This window comes from Dipodomys merriami, unplaced genomic scaffold, assembly GCF_024711535.1.
Source record: "Dipodomys merriami isolate MVZ:Mamm:240054 unplaced genomic scaffold, mDipMer1.0.p SCAF_3, whole genome shotgun sequence".
NCBI lineage: Eukaryota > Metazoa > Chordata > Mammalia > Rodentia > Heteromyidae > Dipodomys > Dipodomys merriami.
Genome location: NW_027204492.1, coordinates 92,112,981 through 92,132,568, shown reverse-complemented (window position 1 = coordinate 92,132,568; position 19,588 = coordinate 92,112,981). Strand labels below are relative to the sequence as shown.

At 41.4% G+C, this 19,588-nt stretch overlaps 1 protein-coding gene across 13 annotated transcripts in view; it reads right to left on the bottom strand.

Moving 5' to 3' along the window:
- The window catches only part of Cask (calcium/calmodulin dependent serine protein kinase), a 347,639-nt gene that overhangs the window by 8,794 nt on the left and 319,257 nt on the right, over positions 1 to 19,588 (bottom strand). For 7 of the 13 annotated variants that reach the window (XM_070040601.1, XM_070040595.1, XM_070040603.1 and 4 more), the window contains 4 exons: positions 14,590 to 14,670; positions 14,410 to 14,490; positions 10,264 to 10,466; positions 2,196 to 2,279 (listed from right to left, as the gene is read on the bottom strand). In XM_070040601.1, the coding sequence (XP_069896702.1) occupies positions 2,196 to 2,279; positions 10,264 to 10,466; positions 14,410 to 14,490; positions 14,590 to 14,670 (449 nt within the window). The remainder of the gene's footprint in view (positions 1 to 2,195; positions 2,280 to 10,263; positions 10,467 to 14,409; positions 14,491 to 14,589; positions 14,671 to 19,588) is intronic. The other 6 variants (XM_070040608.1, XM_070040597.1, XM_070040600.1 and 3 more) reach the window with 1 other exon arrangement.

The window sequence follows — 19,588 nt, the reverse complement described above, 5'->3', positions numbered from 1 at the left end:
GTCAGTTTCTGCTTCTACAACAGCTTGCCTGCGTGCTTGACTCACGTGTGAGCAGGGTTTAACTCAGTGAAAACAGAATGCCTTTATTCTAGCAGCGAAAGCAAGGATTTGTGGGAACAAAATGTCTACATTCTACAAGGCTGTATTTCATCACCTCCTAAGCTGGTACTTACAGGCAATTTTCTGCACCATTTTGGTAGCTATGGAAAATTAGCAAAAGGGCAAGAAAACAGGCAAAAACAAAAACAAAGCAAAGATGATAATTCAAGAAAAATACATGGCAACCAAAGGATAAAAGCTAACCACAATGTAGAGTTTCAAACATGCTATGCATCAAAGAAGATGGGAAAGTAGAATCTTACAAAGGAATATGCCTTTTGCAAATGAAATGACAAAAATAATGACAACATATGAATAATATAGGTAAAGCTAAATATTTCACTGTCCTTAAAGGCACACAAAGGGAGAATTCTTGAGCCATGATTTAACTGAATTGTAAGTTTAGGTCAGCATTTGCTGAACACAGCCAAGACTCCTCTGATGGTTTCTAGAACACAAGAAAGCAATGGTCTTCAGGATGATTTTGTACAGGAGTATCTTCCTAATTAAGAAACTAACAGCAGGTAAGCATTATTACCCTGCTCAGACAAATGAGGCTGCCCTGTGTGCCGAGCAATAGGAGGGCTTGGATAGGCAGGGTGCAGCCAACTCTTGAGGGCACCAGCTCTCTGCCAGCTGCTGACCTGTGTTGGCTTGCAAATGGTCAGAGCTTTTTACTTTTTCTATTCTTTTCATATGTGTGCATGTGCTGGTCCTTGAGCTTGAACTCAGGGCCTGGGCACTGTCCCTGAGCATTTTTTTTTTGCTCAAGCAAGCATTCTACCACTTTGAGACACAGATCTACTTCCAGTTTATCGGTGGTTCATTGGAGATAAGTCTCACATAGTTTTCTCACAGGGGCTGGCTTCAGGTTGCAATTCTCAGATCTAAGCCTCTTGAGTAGCTAGGATGACAGGTGTGAACCTGGCTTGCTTCCCCCCCCCCCCCTTTTTGTGATACTTGGGATTGAATCCAGGGCCTCTGTGCATGCTAGACAAATGTTTTATTACTGAGAGATACCTTCAGTCTGACAAAACTCACTTATAGGTTTGGTAGTCTTCAGGGACCTGAAAGAGAAACTAGATAGCCTGGTAAAGGTTAGAGATTCCTTACAGCTCTCTTCAGGCTAAGCAGTTCTTGGCCCCTGGGGAATTCTGTTGTCTTAGCATAACCCTACCTGAAAGGAAGTGGGTTGGCAACCTAGAGGGTACGGGGACACCTGATATATTTCTGTTCTAGGAGAACGAGGATGCTTACTATTATTATTATTATTATTATTATTATTATTATTATTATTGTCAGTCATGGGTGCTGTCCCTGAGCTTTTCTGCTCAAGGCTAGTGCTTTACCACTTTGAGCCATAGCTCTACTTCTGGTTTTCTGGTGATTAACTGGAGATAAGAGATACACAGACTTTCTTTCCCTTGTCTGGCTTTGAACCGTGATCCTTAGATCTTAGCCTCCTCAGTAGCTTGGATTACAGGTGTGAGCTACCAGCACCCAGCTACCCTTGCACTTTAGATGTAGATTTATTGATAAGGCTACAGGCTGATTCACTGAGCATTGTATTTCACAGCCTGCTCCCCTAGAACTTTCTTTTGCTGCATATGTGGGTTGATTTGCTTCAGATTGTGCTGGGACAAAGTCTGGAATCTGTCTAATGATTCTGATCTAGAAGAACTACATTGCTAAGTTCTGAGTACTGAAAGAGAATCTCATGTTCTGAAAAGTGAACTGCCCAGAATCAAGGATAAATCAGAGGTTCACTTTGTTGTTTTAATGACAGGGGAGAGAGCTGTTTTTGTTTTTGTTTTGGTTGTGCTGGGGTTTGAACTCAGAGCCTTCTGGGCAGGCAATCTGCCACCTGAACCAAACTTAATAGTCCTTTTTGCTCTATTTTTCAGATAGAGTTTTCAGCTTTTGCCCAGGATGACCTTGGACTTTGATTCTCCTATCCTTATTTCCTAGGAGGCTAAGGTGAAAGGCATGAGACACCACACTTGACTCTGGGGCTTTGGTTGTGTGTGTTCAACACACATGGATCCTTACCACAGAATCTGTTTATTTGTGGGTGGGGGGAATGGATTCACTCTTACCTCATTTAAACCTGGAGTAATAGTTGGTGCGGCAATGAAAACAACAAAAGGAGCAAACTCTGCAGTTCTCAGGACCTTCAGTGCCTATGTGGAAAAGAAAACAAATGAGAGACACTTAAAGGAAGAAATAAATAACTTAAACGAGCCTATACAAATTTTAAACAACTGAAAAAGTCACACTCTTGGTTCAAATTTTTGGCAGAGTACTATTAAATATGATAAAGTGGATAAGTAAGACACATTATTCTTCTGCTAAAGGATGGACAATAGTGCTCAGAAAATAAAAGCTGACTTACTGTGTATTTATTAGTCTCATGAATCAAATGGATTTATCGAGGGATGGGGGAGAACGATGAAAGGAGTGATAGGTCAAGATGCATTATAGTTATAAACTGATTTATTGAACGGTAACCCTTTTGTACAACTCCTTCAAGATAATAAAAATAGAATTAAAATGGGTTTATTTTTCTTCATCAAAGATAACACTATGTTGGTTAATGTTCATTGAAACCTGGTTATTAGTTTGTGCTTGCATTTTAATGGATGGGAAGTGCATTTTGGGGGAGCCTTGGGCCTGCAGGCTGGCTTCATACTGATAGGGAGCCCACTTTGTTATGTTACAGGCTGTACTTTGCTAAGCAAGGCTAGGAAAGTCTGGTCACTGTAACTGTGTGGGCTGCATTTGCACTTAACACAGGCTTTCTGAGTTACCTGATGAAAGGCCTCCATGGGTTCATGGGGAAGGAGACTGAAGTGATAAGGCTTTTTGTCTTATCATTGCTACTAAAGACAGTATAGTTGTGAGCAATGCATTGGCCGCCAAGAAAATGCAGTACTCAAGGGAGACGACCCTTTCAATTCCTTTCTAAGGCTCTGCAAGCCTTTTCCTGTGCCAATTGCTAGTCTGCATGGAAGGACTGCAAAATGCAGCCAGATGCGGCAGGATCAGATTCTGCATCATCTCCTCCCCTGGGAGGATATGACCAGACTTGAAGTTTAGAAATGCCCCTCCCAGGACAAAAACCTCACATATCCGGGTACCCAAAATCACAAGTGAGACATGTTAGTAATTCTTATTCGTCATGGGTAAACATCTCGCTGCTCTTTACAGAAGAATTTAACATGGGTATTTTTGCTACCTACATTTTGTATTTTACAATAGTTTTAAATTTTGTTTTCTTTCTCCTATTTCTTCTTTTTTATTTTTTTGTGCTGGGGCTTGAACTCAAGGCCTAGGCACTATCCCTGAGCTTCTTTTGCTCAAGGCTAGCACTCTACTATTTGAGCCACAGCTCCACTTCTGACTTTCTTTTTTGGTAGTTTATCAGAGATAATGAGTCTTACGAACTTTCCTCCCTGGGCTGGCTTCTAATCTTGATTCTCAGATCTCAGGCTCCTGAGTTGCTAGGATTATAAGGCGTGAACTACCAACACCTAGCACATTCTCCCATTTCTATTATTCCATCTTTGAAGGACTTATCATAATTGTACTTAGGTTGGTTCCCTGTCTCTGTTTTGCAGCTTTCCATTCCTTGCCTTAGTAAGGTCAGGTCCCTCCTCTCCAGGGGCTAGTGCCCAGGCTTGACCTCTTCTGCCTCCCACTGCTCTATCTCCTCTGTGGCCTGATCTTACTGAACAACTTGGAATTCTACAAAGTGCTAGACTCTCCTGGATTTCTGAATGTTTTTTTTTAAATCAATCATGGGGTTTAACTCAGGGCCTCAGTGCTGTCCTGAGCTCTTTTGCTCAAGGTTAACACTCTACCACTTTGACCGTTCTACTCCTGGTTTTCTGGTGCTTAATTGGAGATAAGAGCCTCACGAACTTGCCTGCCCAGGCTGGCCTCGAACCACAATCCTCAGATCTCAGTCTTTTGAGTAGCTGGGATTACAGGCATGAGCCACCAGAGCCTGGCCTGGCCTTTTTTTTTTTTAAACTTACTATCCCCTACTTTGTATGGAGCTCTCTATCCCTACCCCTTTCCCACTGAAGGAATAATTCAGAACTTAGTTCTGATGTTCTTTTCTCAGGAAAAGTTCTCTGTGAGCCCTAAGCATTTCCTATGTACTCCTGAAGGGCTCACCACGTTGGAAATACAAGTACGTGGGGACATCTTGTTCAGTTCTCTCATATTCAGTATGGCATCCAGCATAAACTGCTTTCTGATCCAATCAAATGTAAAAGCAGTACATCTGATATATACACAGAAGTGATCTCGTTAATTAGAGTCTGCTACTCTTTTGGCCAAATGGAAGCTTTTGGCCTCTTTCAGCTTTGATCTTCAGATCTGAGTAGCTAGGAGTACATGCATTACCCCTGACTCTGGGCTTACACAATTATTGTCTTGTGGGCTGGGTAACCTAGCTCACTGTCTTATTTTTGCAACAAAGTTCCTCAATTGTTAAAGTCACAGGCTCAGACTCTCCTAGTAAGAGGGGTCTTTAGCTTGTATGGGTTCCCTTTTGAAGGATGGAACTTTGAATTTCTTCGCCAATCTTTTGTGACTGAAGACTTTAGCAAGGGAAAGACATTACATCTAACCTAACTGAGCTGAATATTATCTCAGGTTTCTGTTCCTTCCATCTTGTGCTTAGGCATCAGGTGAAAACATGGTTTTCTCCTCATTCACACACACACATCACTCCTACACACATCACACCCATGATGTCCATACCCACACCCACCCATCCACACACAAGCCAGCTTTTGGGTAACTGAGATGGGGGATAACATCCAACTTGCTTCTCTCCCTGAAGTCTCCCTGTCTCCCTCCTTCCTTCCTTCCCTCCCTCCTTGGCTCCCTCCCTCCCTTCCTTCCTCCCCCCCCTCTCTCAACCCAGGGCCTGGGTGCTGTCCCTGAGCTTTTTTGCTCAAGGCTAGAGCTCTACCACTTGAGCCACTTTTCTTTTTTGGTAGTTATTTGGAGTTAAAAGTCTCACAGATATTCCTGATCAGACTGGTTTCAAAGCACAGATCACAAATCCTCAGATCTCAGCCTCCTGAGTAGCTAGGGCCCACAGGTGCCTGGCACACAACCTGTATGCTGAATGGAGCCCACTGATGAAGTGAAGAACAGACGTCAGGCAGAAAATGCTTTCCTCCATTCAGCTGCTAGCACGCCAGCTATCCAATCCTTTGAAGGCTTTCAGTTCTAGCATGCTATCACATTTCAACACCAGAAAACGTGCTCCTTGGAAAACATGAGTTTGGCTCTTGGCAGACTCTCCACAACTATACTGTGTTTGGGCCTGTCTACAGCCACAAACAAGAAGGGCATCCTGCCTTTACTATATGAAGCCATCAACAAAAACCATGTCCACCCATTATATTGTCAAATACTGCTAGAGTCTAATGACCTGCTCTATTCTTTGACTCCTCCCCCTGCCTTTTTTTTGCCCTGGCTTCAGGAAGTTCAAACCAAAATTTAACATTTATGACAGTTATTAAGATAAGCTCCTGTGGTTAGCCTGTTTGCTTCTGCTTCCCTTTCACAGCTTTGAGTTTTCTTTTTTTCTTTCTCTCTTTTTTTTTTTTGGTGCCAGTCCTAGGGCTTGAACTCAGTGCCTAGGGGCTGTCGCTGAGCATTTTTGCTCAAGGCTAGTGCTCTATCTCTTGAACTACAGCTTCACTTCGGGCTTTTTGGCGGTTAGTTGGACATTTCACAGACTTTCCATCCTGGGCTGGCTTTGAACTGTGGTCATCAGATCTCAGCCTCCTAAGTTGCTAGGATTATAGGCAGGAGTCCCTGGTGCAAGGCTAATTTTCCTATTTCTACCTTATATTATAATTGCATCTTTGGGAATTCTCAGATGTCTCAAATTCTGACTGCAATTTTCTGGTGAAGAAGGTCTCATATGTTCAGCATAGTCATCAATCATTTCTTTAATTGTTCTTGAAGGTATCTGTCCCTATACCCTGCTCTACTTTACTAATGGGTCTCAAGTAGGTGCCACTTTTGGGTGCATTTCAGTTGGGCTGAGGTTCAGTCACTGTAGAGATGGGAAATGGAACAGCTCACAAGGATTCACATTCCTCATGAGGTTAATAGCTGACTTAAAATGAACTCTAAGTCCTCTGACTCAAGGTGAGGCACAAGTCAGTTATAATATTCACAGGCAAATCTGTCTGGGGGGGGGCGAGAGGAAGAGTGCACAGGCACAGTATGCTGTAGAAATATCATTAGAAATACACTATGTTCAAATAGAGTATCATTAATCTAATTTTCAGTTCTTTATTGATTGATTTTTATTGCTTATCTATGACCAAGAATTAATCTCAGGTTACTGAATAAAAACTCATTTGACTTGAATATCAAAGATGTCCATGTCTGTAATACGAATCTTGCTTGCAGAGTTAAAAAGTACACAAGGGCAAGCAGCTGAGTGATTTGGCACAAAATCTAAGTATTTAAAGAACAGCACAATGATTCCTTACAGCCAATCACGTGGAAAGAAATGGCCCTTGGCTCTTATTTTGATTTTTGCAGTGGGTATTGAGGGTTGAATCCATGTCCTCCCATCTTCCCTCATGCTAAGTGGGGCTGAGTTGCACCTCTAGCCCCTGCACAGTTTTCTAACAAGGATGGAAGTTAATTTTGGATAACTTCCCTCTGCAGACAAGAGCAAAACCCTATGAATTCTGCTACAACTTCTGCCATTACAGTTTCAGCTTTAGGAACACAAGATTACTTTGTGAGTTGAAGCTTTATTTCTCTATGAGAAATAAGTTCTATAGTGTTTCTCACGTTTCATTGTTTTATAGATTTTTCTATGGTTTTATAAATGGGATTTTTTTTTTCGTGCCAGTACTGGGGCTCTGGGTCTTTGAGATCTCACTCAGCTTTTTTTGCTCAAGCCTGGCATTCTACCACTTGAGCAATGTCTCCACTTGGTTTTTTGGTGACTAATTGGAGGTCAGAGACTCATGAATTTGTCTACCCAGGGTGCTCTGAAGTGATTCTCAGATCTCAGCCTCTGGAGTAGCTAGATTATAGGCATGAGTCAACATTTCCCAGTCTAAAAATGGGATTTAAACTTTTCAACTACCTATAATGTGGGCTATGGGTTACCTAAGGTCACCTCTTCTAGGATGGTACAGTGAAAGAAGGTTGTTATTTCTTTCAAAATCCAACACAGTTGAAGTTCAAACTTCACTGTCATATGCCTTAAAACCCTGGTGGAATCACAATTGCATTAAGTCTTTGTTTCCTTATTTTTGTCTCCTAGAGTTACAAGGATTAAGTAAGGGGCATTAACTATTGGCAAAATATAAAGCACAGTAAAAGTTCTACCTATTACTTTAAAAGAAGCCAGGTTACTGTTTTCTAGTTTAATATCTTTATCATGGTCCTCTAGGTTTCAAGTTGGACCAGAACATCTTATCCTATATTTATTAGTAAATAAGTGCTCAAATTGGCCTTCATTGTCTAAAAACAAATTAAGACCACACAACCCATTAGACCTGCAGTAAATGAGCTGAACACTAGTGTTTGGTGGTCTTTCAGTAAGCAACCTGTGAGGGAAATGGTGTCAGCGGTGGCAGATGTGAGAGGATTAAAAAACAAATGCTACAGGAATATTCTCTTTTGTGGGTAGCTTTGGCTATATATGGGGGAATGCCTTTCATCCTCACTAGCTTAGTATATAACTGCTTAATACACATTTAGTCAATCAACCTAAGATAGAGTACAGCTGTTAATCTAACAAGCAGGGGTGGAAAAGGGACACGGAGAAAGCGTCCTAAGGAGAGAACCACTCTGGAACAACAAGGCTCTGTCAGAAAGTAGGTTGCTCACAGGCATAGGCATCCTAAAAGCAAGACCAAGGCCTTTCCCAGACCTGCAGTGAGTGGGCTCGGGGCAGAAAGACTTAATGGGGAGCCCAGCTGGTTCAGACATTGCAGGCATCCCCAGCTATGTGGACATACACAGCGGTCAGTGTGAGATGAGGGCCGGGCAGGAATCTGACTAGGTAGCAGAGACTGGGCCAGAATGGTCACCAGTCCAACAAAGGGGAGCAAGCTCAGACCCATCCCTGTCCCCAGGTCCTTCAGGCAGAGACCAGGATACCTAGGGCCTGTCCTCAGGGACCAGCAGACTTGAGCATCACAGTTCTAAGAGGCAAGAACACAGAAGCAGGAGAGAAGAGTGCAGGTGAGCTCATCCAGTGGTCAGGACACTAGGGCCCTGTGTGCCTGGCTAGGGTGAGGAGTTGCTTGGGACCAAGTGCAATGGGGAAAAGGAACTGCTGTGGATGTCCTGATGAGATCAAGAGAAGGCTCTCCCACTCAGCAGTGCAGAGCAGTGCATGGCTGTGCAAGGGCAAGGGGACAGGGAGAGCTGGGCACTATGAATGGAGCAGCAGAGGCAGCAGCGGTGGTGGTGATGGCAGTGGTGGCAGCAGCAGCAGCAGTAGCAGCAAGTAAGGCAGAAAGCCCTTGAAAGTGGCCTTAGGTAATGCAGAGGGATCTGAGGAGCCCTGCAGCCAGCATACTGCTAGAGACATTACTACCAGCAGAAAACGACGTTCAGGTGAAGACCAGTGTGGAACCCAAGGAGAGGATGTCGAAGACCAGGACCAGGATTGAGACTTTGCCTCTAGCCACCCCTGGCCAGAAGATTTTTCCAATCCCTAGTAAGGAGGGATTAGGAGTTAAACAAAGATCGATCTATGTTACACATCATCTTACTTAGTTCTATATAGGTCCAAGTTAATGGCGTGAGTCAAGTAAACTACAGTATTTATTGTTGCTTTCCTCCCTAGCCAGATCTGTTGTGATTTCCAAAGCTCCAAGTTCAAGAACCCCATCAGGTGCTATAGAAATGGAAATGGATGAACTCACTGGCTACGAGTTAGGATCTCAGAGCTCTGAAATTGAGTTATAAGGTCCTCCTTATACAGACCCTGGTGATGTAAGCTTTGTCCTTGCTTTGGAAATGGCTAAGGGACCAAGGCTTATGCTATAGGCCATCAACAGGGATTTGTCTTGCCTAGGACAGTCACCTAACTAATAAGCCTCCTGATCAAGCAGAGCCTGCTTGAGAGGTGCTAGTCAGTAATTGGATTCTATGCCGAGTGAATGGATAAGATATTTGGGGTACAGATCTATCCTGAAAATGGGAGACCCAGGAGTCACAAAGGCACTCACAATCCTTTCTGTTACTATCCTTGATGACTACCATTCCCAAATCATTTCTCTGTATACAAAGTCCCATTTTTATCGACTTGTTTTCACCTCAGACATGAAAAAAACAGCTTGTTGACATTAAAAAAAATTATTTAGTATTGGGGATAGAACCAAAGGGCTTTTCATATGCTGAGCCTGCAGCCTACCACTGAGCTACAACCCTGTGATGTCAAGCCTTCAGCTTTCTCTTCCTCAGGTTTCATAATTCCCACAGCTTCTTGCGTCAGCCTTATGTAGAAATCATTTGATCAGCACTGCATCCAGCTCCCCTTTGAGTCCTCTCCAAGTTCTCCATGTCTCTCCTAGTTTTAGCTCAGGGTCAGGCATCGTGCTCAGGTAAGGAGGTGGCAGAAGTGGACAGCTAACATGGCTCTCTAGCCCTGCTCCCTCTGACATCTGGGCTCACTCATGCTTGTTGTCATAAAGCTAATGCAGTGTTTCACGCCCAGGCCCCAGGATCAGTTACTTGCTGGTGATTAAAATAAGATGCTGGCAGACACTTTGATGGCCCAGTGTGAGCCACACCAAAAGAGCAAAGGTGGCTGTTGTGATAACGAAGTGCCAGAGTCTCATCCTGAGAGTGGGTAATTGTAGGATTTCTGGCAGGCACAGACCTAATAAGGTACTTTACTGAGCTTGTGAGGACAAGAAGCCACAGCAGATAAGAATCTGCTTAAATACATGCTGTGTGTGTGCCGAGTCCAGTGATTAATCAGTTTGCATTCTAGCCTTTTAACCCATGCAGTCTTGATTACTGATACTTTCCTGTAGCTGATGAAATTATGATGTGACCCATGACTTTCTGACAGCATTTTGGATTTTAAAATCTCAGCTTAACAGCATGCAGGCAGGATGGAAGGGATTCAGAGGGGTTGGGCATTACCTGAGGCTCCACGTCCAGTATTGCAATCAGCCCCTGCTCGTGGATCTTCCGAATGGTCTCCAGTTTTGTCCCGTACATTGCGTCCTCGTGGCTGCCATATTCCAAGTACTCGTTATTTGAGATGTCTTGCATCATTTGGTCATGAGATACGAAGTAATAATTCTTTCCGTTTTCTTCATCTTTCTTTGGAGGTCTGGTTGTATCTGCAAAGTCCCATGTCATGACAGGTTTAAAAGGCTGAGCTGATGAGTTATGCTCCCAGTGGACCTACCCACACTCTGGTTGCTGTGTGTGTGTGTGTGTGTGTGTGTGTGTGTGTGTGTGTGTGTGTCTGGTTGCTGTGTGTGTGTGTGTGTGTGTGTGTGTGTGTGTGTGTGTGTGTGTGTGTGTGTGTGTGTGTGTGTGTGTGTGTGTGTGTGTGTGTGTGTGTGTGTGTTGGTCCTGGGGCTTGAACTCAGGGACCTGGGTGGTATCCTTGAACTTTTTTTTCCTCAAGGCTGACATTCTACCACAAGAGCCACAGCTTCACTTCTATTTCTTGGTGGTTAATTGGAGATAAGAATTTCATAGGCTTTCCTGCCTGGGCTGGCTTCAAACTTTGATCCTCAAATCTCATTGCTTTTTAAAAGCTGAGGATTCTTCCACTGTGTGCTAGCCACATATCAAGATGATTTCTAGAACTGGGTTCTACACAGTTACCAGGGGTGAAAACAGGGGAGGTGAGACACATCCATAACAGAACCCAATTCTAAAAACCATCTTTATCTGTGTAGAGCAGATCAAAGCAGCCGATTAATCGTTTTGTTTGGTATTTCAATGTTTAGAAATACATTTCATCCCTTTATTGGTCACCATGGGAAAGATATGAAATGACTCAAGATTAATGTGTCTCACTTATATGCCTTAATGTAGGTAGGTCTTAAACAGAAGGGGGCTGGGCACCAGTGGCTTATGCCTATAATCCTAGCTCCTCAAGAGGCTGAGGATTCTTTTGAAAAAAAAAAAAAGTAAATAATTGAGAATAAAATAAAATGAAAAGCTCAGTTCTTCCACTGCTCTTTTCTGGCTTTTTGGCGGTTCATTGGAGATAAGAGTTTCATAGATTTGTCTGCCCAGGCTGGCCTCGAATCATGATCCTCCAAAGCTCAACCTCCTGAGTAGCTAGGATTATAGACAGAGGACCAATATTTCCTCAAAGGCAAAATAGCCACGTGTGGCTAATGGCTACTGAGTTGGATGGCATAGATACCAAATGCCCTTACTGTTACGTTGGATAGGACTAGTCTACCATCTCACACAAGGAGAATGTTAAAATAGAGTAAAAGGCATCCCCTACTATAAACACAATGACGGTAGTGAGGTGTGGCCATCATTATTATAGAGGACCTAATCCAGGAAGTGGCTAAATAGCTCCTGAGTCAAATATGATCTACTCTTTAAGCTTGCCTGGAACACACTCAGATATTTTTGTTTTTATTTTCTCTGTAACTGCTTACAGGTACCATGGCAGAGGTGAGTAGTTGTGACAGATACTGTGTGTTTTTCAAATCCTCAAATATTTATCACTTGGTGCCCTGAGGGAGTATATACTAAATGATATAAAAGCTGGGCACCAGAGGCTCATGCCTGTAGTCCTAGCTTCTTAGCAGGTTGAGATCTGAGGACTGAAGTTCAAAGCTAGTCTGGGCAGGCTGTGACTCCATGAGACTCTTATGTCCAATTAAGCATCAAAAAGCTGGAAGTAGAGCTGTGGCTCAAATGGAAGAGTGCTACCCTTGAGCAAAAAGGTTCAGGGACAGTACCCAGGCTCTAAGTTCAAGCTCCAGGACACCCATTTCTCTCTCTCTCTCTCTCTCTCTCTCTCTCTCTCTCTCTCTCTCTCTCTCTCTCTCTCTCTCTCTCTCTCTCTCTCTCTGTCACACACACACACACACACACTCTTTTTTGCTCATATTTATGCAAGCATATATGTTTGTGTGTGTGTGCAAACAAAGAACCAGACAAACTGAGATATTGCTTATACTTTTTTCCTTTTCTGTCTTTTCCCTTCCTCCCTTTCTTCTTCAAAATCTCCCTTCCTATTTGTTCCATCCCTCCCTCCTTCTTTCCTTCCTTGAGCAAGGACAAATTTATGGTACTCTTTGCTTATATAAGCCCAGGCCAGTGGGGACTTCTTCTTTTCCTGTTAAGAACATTAGAACTCCCAAGTGTCCTGGAAATCAAGATGTAGATAAGTTAAAGAGGAACACTTTTCTCTAGGCACATGAACATAGTGAAATATATTGCTGATGACTATCTTCAGTCACATCAGTAAGGAAGATGTATGTTATATACATCTGGGGTCAATTATTTCAAAGAGTAGACATGGTTAATGTCATCAAAGGAAAGCATTAAAACCAAGCTAATTAACCGGCCATTTAAATAATATGGCAGGTTAATTGTTACTTGATCAAGAAGAAATTAGCTAACCTTGCTATACTGATGATCTAGACATAAGGGGAAATAAAAAAAAAAAAACATTTCCAAGCATTTTCCTAGGAGATCTCAATAGCACCAACAGTGGTGATGCCTGATGCCATTTCGTGTAATAAACCAGAGTGATTTTAAGAAGGCTCTTGGTTTAAGTGATCTTAAGAAGGCCCTGAAGTGGTCTTAAGTAGAAATAACAGGAAACAGCACTGACATTGCCTGAAGAAGGAGCTAATCTTGACATTTTTCTCCTGTTGCCCTTAGGAATTATTTTCCTTTAGCTCCCCAACCCCAACCTAAGGGCGGACTTTTAGATAGCTTTGGGATTGAAAATTTAAACTTTCAAATAGTGGTGACAATAATAAGAATGGTTGTGGTAAGATGGCTATTTATCCACCATGAACTCAATGTGTCATACACATGCTCTTGAATCCTCTTTACCTCCCTGGGATTATTTCACTTTATAGTTGAGGAAATGAGAAGGTAAGAGGTAAAGAACAGAACATAGAAAAGTAAAAGAAACTAAAAGTCCAAGAGACTTGAAATTCCTAATAAGCAATGGATAGCACACTGACCAGGTTTTTTTTTTCAGTTGTGGGGCTTGAACTCTGGGCCTCTGTGCTGTCCCAGAGCTCTTAAGCTAAGGCTAGTACTCTACCACTTGAGCCACAGCACCACTTCCATTTTTTTTTGTCGGTCATGGGGGCTGAACTCTGGGTCTGGGTGCTGTCCCTCAGCTCTTCAGCTCAAGGCTACCACCCTACCACTTGAGCCACAGTGCCACTTCCAGCTTTTTTCTGCTTATGTGGTGCTGAGAAATCGAACCCAGGGCCTCATGCATTCGAAGCAAGCGCTCTACCACTGAGCCAACTTCTCAGCCCCAACTTCCATTTATTTTCTGGTGGTTAATTGAAGACCAGAGTCTCATGGAGATTCCTACCTGTGCTGGCTTTGAAAGGTGATCCTCAGATCTCAGCCTCCTGAGTAGCTAGTATTACAGGGGTGAGTCACCGGCACCTGGCTGACCAGGTTTTAAGTAATAAGCAATCAACAATGTAGATACTGCCAGTTATTAATGGTATTATTGGGAGAATGAGGAATAAGGTTGGGACTTTTTTTTTTTGGTACCAGTCCTGGAGCTTTTGCTGGTTAAGTAGAGACAAGAGTCTCATGGATTTCCTACCTAGGCTGGCTTTGACATGTAATCTCTCAGATCTCAGCCTTCTGAGTAGCTAGGATTATAAGTGTGAGCTACGAGGTTCAGATTTTTCTTAGCTTATTTGCTTCATGGTTCTTTTTCTTTTTTTGGTCAGTTGTGGGGATTGAACTTGGGGCCTGGGCACTGTACCTGAGCTCTTTTGCTCAAGGCTAGTGCTCTACCACTTGAGCTATAGAGCCACTACCCATTTTCTGGTAGTTAACTGGAAATAAAAGTCTCATGGATTTGCTGCCTGGGCTGGCTTTGAACTGTGATGCCCGAATCTCAGCCTCCCGAGCAGCTAGGCTTACTTACAGTGTGAGCCAACAGCATTTGACTTCTTCATGGTTCTTTTTAAAAATTTTTACAAATTCCTACAATGAACAGTTCTTACTTATACAATCAGAAAAACATGTAAATTACCATGCTGAAGAAGTACTAGGACAAACAGAGTTCAAAAAGGTTGAGTCATTGCTTACGTGGAATAGGATATGCAAACCGGTCCGGGTGCTTTGTGATGAGGGTGTTTTTTATGTGTCTTCTTCCAACACCATGTGCACCTATGTTAATTTTTGAAAAGAAAGTAGACACCTGTTAATAATGCTTAAAAGATGTTATGAAGGTGAGAATAAGCTGGCCACTTAGGTAGTGAAACTTACCTAATAAGACTAGTGTTTTCCTTTTGAATGCTGGCAGTTTTACCACTTCTTCATATGTGACAAGATCTAATTGATCAAACACTAAAAGGCAAAGATTTAGAAGAAAGGTAAACCTTTGGAATGAATCATGGGTGTGTGAATTATAATTTAGTGGCAAAATTAAGTCACATTAGGTTTTAATATTTTAAAATATGAGTTCAACTTATAAGATATGGCTTATATTTATTTAAGTCATACAGCCTTTAGGAGAGAAAATTTAAGGCCATGAAAATGCACTTTAGAACCAGGATATCCAAACATATGTTGATACATGCATAAAAGTCTAATTCTCAAGGATACTACTTTTTCATGCAGTATCCAACAAATCATATGAATTCATTCATAAGCACATGCTGTTCATATTTTTGTTACAATTCTAAGAAATCAGCAGGATTTAGTAATACTAAAAATGTCTATTAACAGTGACCAACATGAATAGAGTGTGAATGCTAGTAAAAGCAGTTGAGAGAGGTCACTTGTATCATTTCCAGAGATGGGTGACAAATACATAGTTAACTGCTCTGCAACCTCATAGTTCTTTGATGTGTGTGTATGTGGGGGGGGGGGTGTCCTGGGGCTTGAACTTTGGGCCTGGAAGCTGTTCCTGAAGCTGCTGTGCTCAAGGCTAGGGCTCTATCACTTGAGCCACAGCTGTGCTTCTGGACTTTTTGGTAGTTAATTGGAGATAGAGTCTCACAGGCTTTATGCCCTGGATGGCTTTGAAACATGATCCTCAGATCTCAGCCTGCTGACTAGCTAGGATTGAGACATGAGCCACCTAGGCCAGCCTTTGATAACTTTTTTAGAGTTGCAGAAGGAGGCATGCTAGAGCCTTTTCAAAATCAAGTTCGGTAGTGATTCATAAGCTTTGAAATGAACATCGCACAAGTTTGTTATGACCCAGATATCTACTCGATAGGATATCTTCTGTATGTAAGTAGGGGAACATGTTTTACTGATCCCCAAACCCTGCCAGCTTTTACATGGGCAGCTGTGTGTGTGTGTGTGTGTGTGTGTGAGAGAGAGAGAGAGAGAGAGAGAGAGAGAGAGAGAGAGAGAGAGAGAGAGAGAGAGAGAGAGAGAGAGAGAGAGAGAGAGAGAGAGAGAGAGAGAGAGAGAGAGAAATCAGGATGGAATGAATTATGAACGACAGTGGGAGCTCAGGAACCTTTGCAGAAGAGTGGGAGCTCTCTAATTTTTAGACTGGGAAGGAATATGTTAAAAATCGTTTTCCTGACACTTGCCTCTTAACATTCTTGAACAATTTTTAAGTAATTTATAGAAAGTTTTCTGAGTTAATGATCATTTATGTTGGAAGTTTGATGTGGTGAAATTCTCATACTCATTTGGAAATTCTCACAAGATGGTTAAAATTATGCATGTATATTTCAATCATTAGAAGAGTTTTTGCTACTAGAAAAAAATATGGCCAAATGATTGTTCTTAACCTTGCTCTGCCCTTGATATTTGTGATCTGCCTGTAGCAAAGAACCTTACAATGCAAAATAAGATGCTCTGGAAAGCAACAGATTAGAGACAAATGAACCAAAAACATTATTCTCAAAATAGATATAAAAAAGCAAATACAATAGGTTAAAATCAGGTTTAGTGCATATTAGGTATTAGTGGGTGTTTGTGCATTTGTTTTCTTTGGATAATTTGATTCCATTAAGACTGACTAAAAGTCTTAAGAGCATATTTTCTAGCAACAGCTAAAACTGGAGAAATGTTTTCTGCATTCAGAATGGCATGCTCGCAAGCTCAAATGATACGAGACTCTTTGCAGTAGAGCAAGCTAGTTGTACAGTGGTGGTAATGGAGTGATGACAGTTATGAAAATAAAGCAGGAATACTTATGGCCTTGCTTTCCATAACTACTGCCCACTGAGTGGAGTAAAAGTTATGCTTATGGAAGAAGTGTATCAGCAAGCTGCTATGTCTTTTTTTTTTTTTTTTTTTTTTTTTTTAGGGTTGGCTATTTCTTTCCTTTTTTTTTTTTTTTTTTCTAGGTCTGAGACTGAGACTCAAACTTGGTACCTGTGACTGCTTTCACTCATTGGTTAGTGCTCTACTAACTGAACCAAGCAAGCCCTGATATGTCTTTTTCCACCCTGGTCCTGGGGCTTGAACTAAGGGCCTGGGTGGTATCCCTGAGACTTTTTGTGCTCAAGGTTAGTGCTCTACTACCTGAGCCACAGTGCCACTTCTAGCTTTTTCTGAGTTGTTTATGGGAGACAAGAGTCTCACATAGACTTTCTTGCCCAGGCTGGCTTTGAACTGTGATCCTCAGATCTCAGCATCCTGAGCAGCTAGGATTACAGGTGTGAACTACCAGTGCCCGGCTCCCTGATATGTCTTAATCTAGAAAAATAATTAAGCATCACTTGAAGGAGTGATGATGACTCACACTTTCTGAATGCTACACATATCCCTCTCCCTCCAGAGAACCCTAATCTAACACTGCTACATTGAGACTTGCCATTTGTTTTTTCAGTGCTGGTCCTGGGGTTTGAACTCAGGGCTTTGGTGCTGTTCTTGAGCTTTTTCTCTTGAGGATATCACTCTATCACTTGAACCACAGTTCCACTTTTGTAGTGGTTAACTGGAGATAAAAGTCCCATATACTTTCCTGCCTAGCTGGCTTTGAACTGTGATTCTTGGATCTCAGCCTCTTAAGTAGCTAGGATTACAGGCATAAGCCACTGGTGCCTGGCTAAGACTTGCCATTTAAAAAAGACATATAAGAATGAGTTAGATATGCACAGTCAACATCACAAACAAATGAACAGATATGTTAAACATCAGTATCTTCACCATGAATAATGAGTAGCATGAAGAGGTTATGCTGGTCTAAATGAAACTGCTACAAGGCCATAGGGTTGTGAGACAATAAAAAAGGATATTTTAAAATAAGAGATACAAGGATTATGAGGAGAGCACTTTGAGGTTGAACTTTTAAAGGTTTTAAGTTGCTTGCTGATTGCAAAAAAAGGACTTAGTAAAATGAAACCATCAAAAACACAGAGGCATAGTCATTCAACAGGTTACTTACATGCACAGAGGCCATTGGGAGTGAGACAGCATGAAAAATGTACAGGGGTCATTGAAATATGGCTTTTCATATATTAGTAAAATTAAAATATAATATGCACAAAATAAACTTTTATCATGCAATATTCTAAACACAAGGCAAATCAACCACATTAAGAAACAAACTCATCTTAATCAAAATTCAATCATATTTTTATATTAAAAGCAGTAGATTTTTACTAGCATATGAGTTGAAATTTCATGTGGGAATTTACAAGAATCCCCCCTTTAGAGACGATAGATATGGGAGCCTCTTGCTTTTTACTTTGTACCTTCCTATATTGTTTGCAGTTTCTAATTACATATGTCTGTCATTATTACTATGATGGAACCCAGAGCCTCATGCATGCTAGACAAGTGTTCTACCACTGAGCTATGCCCTCATCCCACTTTTATTGTTATTAAATGTGAAGCCCCAAGTTCAAATCCCAGTATCATCAAAGAAAACGAACTAAACAAAATCTCCCAAATCAACTAAATTGTTTAGTAATTAGCATAACTTAAACACACTTATGAATGATATTGTGGAACTCCTCTAGGTTCATTTAGATTTTTGTATAATAGGGTATTTCAAGATATTTGAATATCACTGCTTAGAGTTCTAACATTTAAAAAAATGAATCAATCAAGACTGTAACTTTTTTTAAAAAAAGTTTAAATTAGTACCTTGATCTAAAAGTGACTCTTGGGGCTGAGAAATCTCAATGCCACAAGCTGTGAGATTTTTTTTTGTGCCAAATGCATGTGGCTAAAGCTCTTTAATGTGTTGTGGAAAATGTATTTGCTGTAAATACTACACATACCATAATCAAATCTATTCCCAAGGATTCAGAAAACACTGCCTGGTATAGTTTGCTTATATTTCTCTGATTTCCTGGTAAGCCACTCAACATTCCAGACACTACTGTAACTACGTTTTAGTTGACATTTTTCCATAAAAACAGCTGCTAACACTGAATCCTTGTCTCAGTTTGAAAAGCTGTAAATATTTTTAACTACTGTAAAAAGTGTCAATTGAAAATGACATTGCACATTGTTAGGACTAGGGCACAGAGATAAATTTAATGCCTACGGTGGCTGAGCAGCAAATGAGGTTTAATGAAGTAGGCTAAGGGTGTATGGGGATGGTGGATACTAGAGAATGAAAAGTCCATCCCAAAAGGATGTCAACAACCCAGAGTTCCTGAAAAAGGAAGTGACTTGGTAGTACCACATTCCTTGTTCTTCCAAAGGAAGTAAGGGAAACAAAGTTTTATGTTAAACAACCCAATTTCCTGATGGAGTAACCTATAATTTGTTTGGTGCTAGTCTTGGGGCTTAAATTCAGGGCCTGGGCACTGTCCCTGAGCTGTTTTGGTCAAGGATAGTGTTCTTCTACTTGAGCCACAGCTCCATTTCAGCTTTTTGGTAGTTTATTAGAGGTAAGACTCTCAAAGACTTTCCTGACCAAGCTGGCTTCAAACCACAGTCTCCAGATCTCAGCCTCTTGAGTAGCTAGGATCAAAGGTATAAGCCATTGGTGTCTGTCTTATAAAATTATTTTTAAGCAACATGCGTGAAAAAATTTATTTATGGATCAAAATCAGCTAACAGGAAGCCACTTTATGATGTGAGGTAGTGGTAGGCCACATAGTTGGAACAGAATTCTGCTTTAACTAGATAGAAGGAATTTCCTGGTGATGGAAGGAATTGATTCTGGTATTTCCGTTTCTGTATGTTCAAGCTATTATATAAAGTTCTACAAACTTTTCATTCTTTATTTTTACCAGAAGCATGAACAACTTCAAAATTTGATGGGGTTTGAATCTTGCTGTCAATTTATGATGAATTCTCAAAGATTTGTAGCAGAACAAAAACATATGGCCTTACT